At 44.3% G+C, this 10,341-nt stretch overlaps 1 protein-coding gene across 1 annotated transcript; it reads left to right on the plus strand.

Moving 5' to 3' along the window:
* The first annotated feature begins 419 nt into the window (after window positions 1-419).
* Window positions 420-8,175, plus strand: LOC123090211 (uncharacterized). The gene is made up of 9 exons (XM_044511619.1): window positions 420-722; window positions 1,810-1,921; window positions 2,033-2,127; window positions 2,254-2,368; window positions 2,577-2,701; window positions 3,110-3,180; window positions 3,293-3,348; window positions 5,414-6,120; window positions 7,265-8,175. The coding sequence occupies exons 1-9, from the start codon at window positions 522-524 to the stop codon at window positions 7,976-7,978; spliced, it is 2,196 nt and encodes a 731-aa protein (XP_044367554.1). The 5' UTR covers window positions 420-521; the 3' UTR covers window positions 7,979-8,175.
* The last annotated feature ends 2,166 nt before the right edge of the window (window positions 8,176-10,341 follow it).

The raw sequence follows: 10,341 nt of genomic DNA on the forward strand, positions 1-10,341 counted from the left end.
TGATTAAATGATATGCTTTCCCCCGCAAAAGAAAAAGTACAAGGAGGCATGCAGCATGGCGTCCATGCATGCTGCTAGATGACGTGTACCCTTGAGCGGTTCAGCCTGTTCATCCTCTCCAAAGGGAAATAAAAAAAAATGTCCACGTGCATCGAACCGGACAATAGGCCAGCCCACTGCCCATGCCATCACGTTTCATGCAGCGGGGGAATATTTTACGGGGACATCGCAAATTTCGCATCTAACCCACCGGTAGCCGAGAATTACAACCTTGAACAGGGAAAATCCTTGCAAGCCATATTTTGAAGAAGAATCATGCAGACAACCTTTTCTTTTCTTGACAAAAAAACCACAAATCCACAATGAATCATCAATCGTTGAAGATGGCTACATGAAGTTTACTACACACACAGACAGAAAAACCGACCAGGACCTAGAACAAGAAGCCGTGTTTCACTTTTCTTCATCGGAACAACACCCGAAATAAGGCCGAAAATATTGACCTCGGAGAAAAAAAATACATGGCAGTGTCCTACATCGAAATTGAGCAAACCTCAGTGTCCTTATCGGTAAAAGCTTCGAGTCGCGTTAATCCAAAGCGGTTCATAAGAAACGCACATCCGCCTCCCCTGTTTCTCCAGCTTCGAGGTATTCCAACCAGAGCAGAGAGAGCAGGGCGCGAGAGGCTGCAAGCGGCCGCCGCCATGGAGAACGAGTTCCAGGTACGGGGATCCCTCCTTCCCAGTCCTATTTCGAGCTCGTGTTTCGGCCCTAGGATTTAGAGGGGTCGCTGCGTCTAGAAAGAGAAAGATTCCTTCGTTTCGGGGCGCGATTCGTCAAGGTTTTCCTTGATTTTGATCTGCTCGGTACAAGGGTTTGGGTAGGAATAGGCGATTGAAGTGTATGTATAGTCGAACGCAAGAAGAAGGGACTGGGATTTCCTCCCACCAGAGATTGGGGGTTAGCAGATTTTAGGATGGAGACCATACATGTGAATCTTCAGATTACTAGACTAGATTAGATGTATGCTCTTCAATTAATCGATTTTCCGGCCCAGATTTGAAACTTGGAGATTCAGATGTGTAGCATGAGTTGCTCATCAGTCTTCCTTCCCCTGTTGGAGTATACCAGTACCCACACATGAACATATTGAAATGGAAAAACCTTCAGTGATGTGAACGTAAAGCTTTTAGCAAAGCTGCTTTAAATAGTCATAGAGAGTTCTGCACCAGCACTGTAACATACAAGTCTTTCCACCCGAGATACTAGTAGTAAGTAGGGAGGAAGGCCTCTTCAAACTTGCTGGCACTTGGGTGTTTGATGTAGTCTCATACAAGAACTGTATGAATACTGGTTTAGCCATTTCCCATTACATCCACTTGTTGTAGAGTTGTTGTTCCAGGTGCAGGATGAAGCTTGTCAATTGTCAATCTGTCTAGTGCGTTGTAAATTACATTGATTTTGCAACCAAGTCGGCTGCTGTTACGAGAAATTCCATTATTGCTGAGGCTGCGACTACCACTGCATAGACAGAAGAGAAGTAGTAAATCACATGGTCTGTAAGAACATAGACCTGTACCACACGCCAAATCCTCTGTATCTATCTATGTGTTACCCCTCCCCCAACCCCACCCCCACCCAAAACGCAAGGCTGTTTTACAGGAGTAAAAACTTATGATCTGTAGACTTCTGCAGCTAGGTGTACTGAAGGAAGGTCCATGTAAACCATTGTACTCATACAGTTGTTTACAGCTAATTCATGTTATAATTAACTTCCTGCATAATTATAATACAATATCTCTTACTTAGGATGGCAAGGAGGAGGTCATCCAAGCATGGTACATGGATGACAGTGAGGAGGACCAGAGGCTTCCTCATCACCGTGAGCCCAAAGAGTTCATTCCTCTTGCCAAACTTTCAGGTCTGTGCATTTGCTGCTCAAATCACTTACTCTTGTCTGTTTTGAACTGTAGTCAAATAGTGCTGGTAAACCTGCTGGATGCTAAAAATTGTGCATATTATAAATGCCCAGAATTGGGTGTTGTAAGCTGGAACCTGAATGCTGATGACTGGGAGAAAGACGAGAATCTCAAGAAAATCCGTGAGGCCAGGGGATACTCTTATGTGGTTTGTCATCGATCCTTTTTGGCTACTTACTGTTGTGTGTTCCCATTTTGATTGGCAAGCGTAAAACGTGTGCAAGTAGTAGAAACAAACATGTGTGACAGACATATTCTGTTTTCCCTCTTGCAGGACATTTGCGACGTATGTCCAGAGAAGTTGCCAAACTATGAGGCCAAGCTGAAGAACTTCTTTGAAGAGCACTTGCATACTGATGAAGAGATACGCTATTGTCTCGAGGGCAGTGGTAGGCGCCTTCTTTATCTTTTTTGAGGCATTTTGGATGAGAAAGCTATAAACTGTTTTATTTCCAGTAATAATCATGGTGACATTCCTTTTTTAACGCGATTTACCTATTTGTTTTCTTATATTGTCCAGGATACTTTGATGTGAGGGATTATGGTGACATTCCTTTTTTAACGCGATTTACCTATTTGTTTTCTTATATTGTCCAGGATACTTTGATGTGAGGGACCAAAACGAACAGTGGATCCGTATAGCAGTTAAGAAAGGTGGCATGATTGTTTTGCCTGCAGGAATGTATCACCGCTTTACATTGGATAGTGACAACTACATCAAGGTATCTTTTAACTTTCTGCTTTTGCTCCCACCATGAAGTGTTGGTCTCCTTAAGACTTGTATATACTGAATGAATTAAAATGACTGAACTCTGTATTACTTGCGTGTAATTTACTTTTGTGAATGAATCAGTGATAGCTTTCAATAATTTCAATTCGACAACAGTGTTACTTATCTTTAGTCTCACTGCACGTAATTCGAAACAGTACTTATCTTTTTAGTTTTTACAACAACATTTACTGCTGTGTCTTGTACCATCTCTGTGAAGTTAACTACCAGCCGAGAGTCCTTTCATTGATCATATATTCATATCATAAAGATCTTTTCCTTTTCCGTACTCCACCCAATAAGGAACATCATTCTAAATATGGACCTCTGAAACTTATGTTTTTCTTACTATGTTGTGCAGGCAATGCGGCTCTTTGTGGGAGAGCCTATCTGGACGCCATACAATCGTCCCCATGACCATCTCCCAGCCAGGTACTTTCCAGAGTCTTCAGTTCTCTTCTCTGCGTTCATTACTCCATTTCCCTTATAATCTCCCACTATTCTCCCCCTTGCTCTTACCGGATGTGACTGCACATGATTTCAGAAAGGAGTACGTCGACAAGATTATCAACAGAGGTGGGAACCAAACCGTCGAAGCTCGTTGACGGCTTCTAGTGTTCGGCAGCGAGCGTGTCTTCTGTATGTATCTACATATCACACCAAAAGTTACTGAATAAGATGTGTGATTGGCTTTCGCCGTGTGCTCGTACCAGCATCGATCCTGTATCACTTGTGTGGTTAGTTTGCAACATACCCGTTCGAAAATCTTTGCTGAAACTTCTTCGCCTGGCGATGATGCCTGTATTGAATAATAATGATCCAGTGTCAGCAATGGTGTGACGAAAACATATTCATGTTCGTCTAAATCCCTGAGAAATGCTGCGTAATAATTGCTGAAAGCCATGCCTGTGTTCATGATCAATCCCCTACCTGATCTCGCGTTAATACGTTTCGTGTCTCACCTGCTGACCTTGTCCCGTCGTATTCAGAGGGACTACTAAATCTTGGCAATTGTACTGTGATAAGTTAGTTTGTCCACACGTCTATAAACACTCTTATTGCTGTGGGCTGTACGGAGAAGGGAAGCTGCTAGAGCAAATTGTACTGTGAGTTGTACTATGAGAGTGACTGAACATGTTTCTGTCCATTCCTAGAGCCGACTTCCGGCACTGGTTTCCGGTCCCCTCCGTCAAGAACAGCTGCCAAATGTACTCCAATGAACTATCATCATCATGTCTCTTGAGGCTGTTTGGTTTGGTGCCAATATTTGGCATGTCAATGTGTTGACCAAGTCTAAAAACTTAGCTATCAATTCGTTGGCTGCCAAATTTTCTGGCCAATCTCTAGAAAAGTCGCCAACTTCTACCAATTGTTGGCTTGCCAAAATGCCAAATATTGGCATCAAATCGAGTAGCCTCGTAAGAAGAAAAACTTAATTTGGGCATGAAAGAAGAAAAACACCCAGCTCCAGCAGATGCATATATGGTGACGTGGTTTAAGAAGAAGTTAGAGATTCCTAATAATGAGTTTCTATTTAGATAATTTGGGCATGAAAGAAGAAAAAAACCAGCTCCAGCAGATGCCTATATGGTTATGTGGTTTAAGAAGAAGTTAGAGATTCCTAATAATGAAGATTGAAGGGTTTCTATTTAGATATACTAGTAGATTGGCTATCTATTTTTCTCACCAATCTCTAGAAAAGTTGCCAACTTTTACCAATTGTTAGCTTGCCAAAATACTGTGACCATGGACACCCGTTCGGACGGGCATCATCCAATCATATCTCTCTAATAAGGCGGACACGGAGACATCCAACCATATCCCTCAAAATAAGACGGACATAGAGGCATCTCGCCGGGCAGACATCATCCAAACCCATCGGAGCCCATCGATGTGGCCTCTTTGGTATTATCATCGTGCTCCTCCTCCTCCTCCTCCACGGCCTCGGCCTCGATCTCCTCGAAGAGCCAGCCACGTCGTGCTTCGTTGATGCGGAGTGTAGACCGTCCCGTTCATGTCAACATGCTCTAGGTTCCCGCGGTAGCGTCGGAACGGCGGTGACATCCCCGCGCTTCGCCTCTAGTTGTGCCACGACCATTGCGTTTGGAGGAGGAGGACGGGTTGTGAACTGGGAAGAGTGGGGCGGATTGTGAAAACGCACGGGCTCCAATTAAGTTTTGGATGGGTACGAGGTGTCAGACGCCAACGGTGGACGTCGTCTGAACTACCCTGGAGAGCTCCCCCGATTTGTCGCCGGCCTAAGGTTGTTTCAGACATCCAACCCAAAATGAGGGTCTGAATTGGAGGACTAAAAGTGTCCAGACCGTTCAATCCGGACAACACACAGGGGCAATTTGATGAGCCGGGTTGAAGATGCCCTGATAATAAAGTGTACAAAATGAATGACGAAGCGATCATTTGAGGCATCATTCTACACAGAAAGCGACAAAATTGTGCAGATGCATCTCACCGTACCAACAAACAGAAAAATGACATGAGCACTACTTGAGAGGCGGCTCTTTTTTCCTTTTCCTTTCCAGAGAACACACGAAAAAGCCCGGGAAAAAGAGCAACTTATGTGTCCCAGGACGCCGAGTATCCGACCCAGAGTATCGGCTCACTGCAAGTTGCAGCCAATCACGAGCCCGGAAAAATGGCATATGAAATTTGTCGCCGTCGGCCGCCTGGCGCACCCGCGCGTCTGTCGACCGCCGATTGGTCGCCTCGCCCACTTGCGCCGCGCGCGACAACCTCAGCCACACCCGCACCAACCCGCCCGCGCTAGCTGCGACCCGGCCCCGGCGTCCAGAAGCTTCCGAGCCGGCCGGTCACGAACGCGCCGCGCTGCCCAGAACCTTCCGTCTCATCCCCCGTCCCGTCGCGCTCGCTCCCGTACTCGGCAGGAGTATTTATCAGCGAGCACCGCCCACTTTCCCGCGGAAGGAAAGCAGCCAGCCAAAGACCACCTGCGTTGGGTGCCACTGTGCTAAGCAATTCTTTGGATTCTTCCGTTTGCGACAGGAGATCGCTGGTTGTTTGCTTGCTCGGCCACGAGGAGGGATGGACCGGGTGCTGCTGCCGGTGAGGGTGAAGGAGGAGTGGCCGCCGCCGCTGCCGGAGGAGGAGGAGGAGTTGGAGCATGGGGGCCTGGCGCCGCGGCCGATGGAGGGGCTGCACGAGACTGGCCCGCCGCCGTTCCTGACCAAGACGTTCGACCTGGTGGCCGACCCGGCCACCGACGGCGTCGTCTCCTGGGGCCGCGCCGGGAACAGCTTCGTCGTCTGGGACCCGCACCTCTTCGCCGCCGTGCTGCTCCCGCGCTTCTTCAAGCACAGCAACTTCTCCAGCTTTGTCCGCCAGCTCAACACCTACGTGAGTCTCCCCTCTCCTGCTTGCCTTACTCAATCATTACTTGTTCAGTTAACCTGCACTTGCGAGTCGCTTGCTTGTGTCGCTGCAATCCCGATCTTGCATTTGTAGAACCAAGATTTTAGCCGAGTTGATTGAGCAAGAGATGAACGACAAATGACATGATGGAATGTCAAAGCAACATTTCGTGCTCGTCTTACAACTGTGGTGGTGACTATGGTAGTCACCATGAATATTGGTATGCATCTGATTCTGGAATAACATAAATCGTACAAAAACAAAAATATAAGGTGGTTTAGTTTGGCAACTGGGTACGAATTGTGAAAGAAGAGTTACGTTCATTCTTGAAAAGTGCACCCGCAAAAAATGAAGAGGAAGAGCGAGCTCTTTTACAGCTGTTCTCTGCATCAGCAGTAAGCGGTTCTATATGCCAGTGAACGACGGTACCGTGATTCTTATTGCTTTGTGTGAAACTTGAATATGTACAACTAATTACCAGCAAAGAAGCTGCAAACTAGAATTATTTGTTCTTGGCTCTGGTTTCAAGGGTGAACATAGCTTGAGCTCTTCAACAGACTACAATAACTATTATGGTACTAGTACAGTAGCGGATAGCTAGGATTCTTTCAGTATCTCTGCCACTATCTGATCACGCAAAGTCAGGGTGAATCACTGGATTCAAAGGGAAATAGAGGTTGTTGCCAACCCTTTGGCAGAGGCATGTGCATGAAACCTTATTTCCTGAATTACTCTCTGTACTTCAGAACAAGGAGATGCTGGGGGACTGAATAGTCTGCATCTCCTTGGCGAACATATTTAATTTCTGACATACTCTTTCTCCAACTTCTTACTGTGTAGCTAGATGGATCAAGACACCGGCTGAAGCTACAAGAACCTGCTTATTTGTTCTAGAAGACTCCTTTCATCACCATCAAGCAATATAGTATACTACTACCTATTCTTCCACTGCTTATAAATTTGGGCATAACACTATGTGAAACCCACCATTTTATATTGTGTGAAGTATGCCATGTTAGTTGAGCTTTGCTGCTTGTGGCTTGTGAACTTGAGCTAACTGCAGTTGTTCTGCTACTCTTTGTGCTTCTCGAAACTAAAATAAATATGTGACTTGTTCTGCAATCTGCAGGGTTTTAGAAAGATCGATCCAGACAGATGGGAATTCGCAAACGAGGGTTTCATTCGGGGCCAGAGACAGCTTCTAAAGATGATAAAGAGAAGGAGGTCATTGTCCTATCTCCCTTCATCACAGCAGCAGGCCCTTGGCTCTTGCCTCGAGGTCGGCCAGTTCGGATTCGACGAAGAAATCGAAGTGCTAAAGCGTGACAAGAACGCCTTACTCGCAGAGGTGGTGAAACTGAGGCAGGAGCAGCAGAGCAGCAGAGCTGACATGCGAGCCATGGAAGAGAGGCTGCACCGCGTCGAGCAGAAGCAGCTCCAGATGATGGGTTTCCTGGCAAGAGCGATACAGAACCCTGACTTCTTTCTCCAGTTGATCCAGCAACAAGATAAACTGAAGGACCTCGAGGACGGTTACCCGACGAAGAGGAGGAGGCCCATCGACGTAATGCCGTTCCTTGGCCCTGAGGAGACCAGTCAGAGTGAGCCACTCGAGTCCACATTCATATTTGAGGACAGGGAATTTTCAGAGCTGGAGAATTTAGCCATGAACATTCAGGGGATCAGGAAGGGCATGGAGCATGACAGAGGTGGTCGGAATCAGGGCTGCGGTGAGGCCGAGCTGACTGACGACTTCTGGGAGGAGCTGCTGAGTGAAGGAATGAGGGATGAAGCTGAGATTTTAGAGCTGGAAAGGAGGAGATCTAGATATGTCGACGCGTAGCGCAAAAGCTGGGTCATCTAAGTAAGAGCGATCCAAAATCTACTAGAATTCATAACCATTTAATATATATACCATTGTATTGATAGCTATATTGTATATTGTAGTGCAAATTTATAGTCATAGACTGATTGTATTGCGGTTCCACACCGATTATGTGGTTTATATCTAGTGGTATAAATACTGTCCCTGCACTCTCATCGACGGTTTCTTACTCTGATGGTCTTAGTTCATACTCGGGCCTGCTGACTGAATTATTTTTCTGGGTTTGGAAGCTGGAACCGAAGCCTGTTGCCTAGTGTGCGTTGTAATCATTTAATCTGTATAACCATTGTATTGATACCTCTATTGTATATTGCAGTGCTAATTTATAGTGATATAATGGTTGTATTGCGGTTCCGGATCATTATGTGCTATATTAGAAAAAACATCCCTTAATTCTTATCGACAATTTTTTGAACTCTACTGATCTTAGTTCATGCTCAGGCTGTCGGAATGAATGATTATTTCTTGGTTTTGGAATTTGCAGCTGAAGCTTTTCTGCGGGGTGTACATTGTACTTGATATATTTTGGTGAACGCTAGACAAACTAACGCACAATTCCTCGTGCATATATGTGGATGAGAGGGAACCTTCCAGAATGATGCTGTTTGAACCTGAAATTTACATATACACGGATTAGCTAAAATGCCATTATTATTCTTATGACATTAAAAAGGTTACATACAAAAAATTGACAATCAAATAAAATTGAGAAAAACTTATCTTTTTTATATACTCAACTAAGTTGAACAAAATAGAGGAAACACAGTTTAGAATTAAAAAATTAGAAGCATGTTATTTATGAAAAATGATTATTTCGAAGTGAATTATTAAATGAAGCCGCTCAATATTTTATGGGGAAAAATGTGAATTGAAAGAAAATTAGAAGAATATAAAAAAACCCAGAAATACTCCTATGAGTAATTAAAATACGGGAATTCAAAATGTTATTGCTATGCATTTTTAGAGTTTCCCTTTTTTGAATACTTACCAGAATATTCATGTTTTGCCCTAAATTTTCCTATTTTTCTGATTGGGTTTCAACTCTTCCTACCGATTAGGCGGACACATGTGAGAAATAATTTCCATGTCATCATCAGAACCGCTTTCAGTAGAGCAAACAACCAAATCTAGATGTTATTGACACCCGAGAGACCAATTTTTTTCAGTACTTGAGTTGAAGGACCAAACTTAATAAGACCATGGCATGTTGCTTGAGAAACCCGATATATCGTTATGAAAATGACAGCCTAACCCCCTTCAAGCAAATAAATAAATCAAACGCAATATGTCTCAGGCTCTCAGCTTATTCTCCTAAATTGAATTGCAACACAAGTTGTCCTACACAGGAAACACTGTGTGCATAACCATTAAATGATCGGGATAATGACGAAAGAGAACTAACTTATTCTTAATAATATAAATCAAGCAATGAATCATAAGTAATATACGCATAGGTCAGCCTGTTCTTGCCAATCAAACTGTTACACAAGTGCCTTCACAGAAAGCGCGGAGCGAATAACCGCGTCATAAACTGGATAGTGAAAGAGAACTAACTTATTCTTGATACGGCACCGGAATATATTCCTATGAAAGCATAAAGAAGTAGCAATCGAGATGAGGCTACTCTTTTCTCTTTCTACATAACCATATCTACCGTATATACTCCATCCATTTGAAAATATAGTGCATGTTAGATTTATCCAAAGTCAAAATTTGTAAAGTATGATTTTTAATAAACTAATATTAACATTTATATGCCATGAAAATATGTTTCATGAAGAATCTGATGATATTGATTTGGTGTTGTTCTCTTTCCAGAAACTTAGTCAAAGTTTACAAATTTTGACTTAAGGTAAAAGTAAAAGTAATAGTATGCACTATTTTTGTCAACACAAAGAGAGTACATTTTTTTTTGCGGGGGCACAAACAGAGTACTACACATGCTTGCTTGTGCTACTACATGGCCAGCCAAAAGGGCGACACGTACACGCGAATTTCACTCGAAAAGAGCTCACCCGAATCAGCTCCAAATTTAGGCGTGCGACCTTTCGGAAAGCCCCCAAGCATATGTTAATCTTGGCCTGCAGCGGCGTGATATCTGATATGGTGGGTGAGTGAGCGAGTGAGCACGCTGTGTTCCCCTTTCCTTCCTCCTTCCTTGGGACCACTCCACCCCCCACCTTTGAATTATTCTCGCGCATCAGCAGCTTTTGTATATCTAGCTAAGCGGACGGACTATCATTAGCCACGGGAAACGCTCCATAAAAAGCCCTAATCACCCGCCCCACACCAGCAACGCCACAAAGCTCCCGCCCCCCTAA

This window comes from Triticum aestivum, chromosome 4B, assembly GCF_018294505.1.
Source record: "Triticum aestivum cultivar Chinese Spring chromosome 4B, IWGSC CS RefSeq v2.1, whole genome shotgun sequence".
Lineage (NCBI taxonomy): Eukaryota > Viridiplantae > Streptophyta > Magnoliopsida > Poales > Poaceae > Triticum > Triticum aestivum.

What these genes read in the sequence shown, in the direction of transcription:
- LOC123090211 (XM_044511619.1), top strand. Translation starts at nt 522, where the DNA reads ATGGCAGTGTCCTACATCGAAATTGAGCAAACCTCAGTGTCCTTATCG. An exon ending in CCAGGGGATACTCTTATGTG is followed by an intron (nt 2,128 to 2,253) that starts GTTTGTCATCGA and finishes TCCCTCTTGCAG; the next exon opens with GACATTTGCGACGTATGTCC. An exon ending in GAACCAAACCGTCGAAGCTC is followed by an intron (nt 3,349 to 5,413) that starts GTTGACGGCTTC and finishes ATGGCATATGAA; the next exon opens with ATTTGTCGCCGTCGGCCGCC.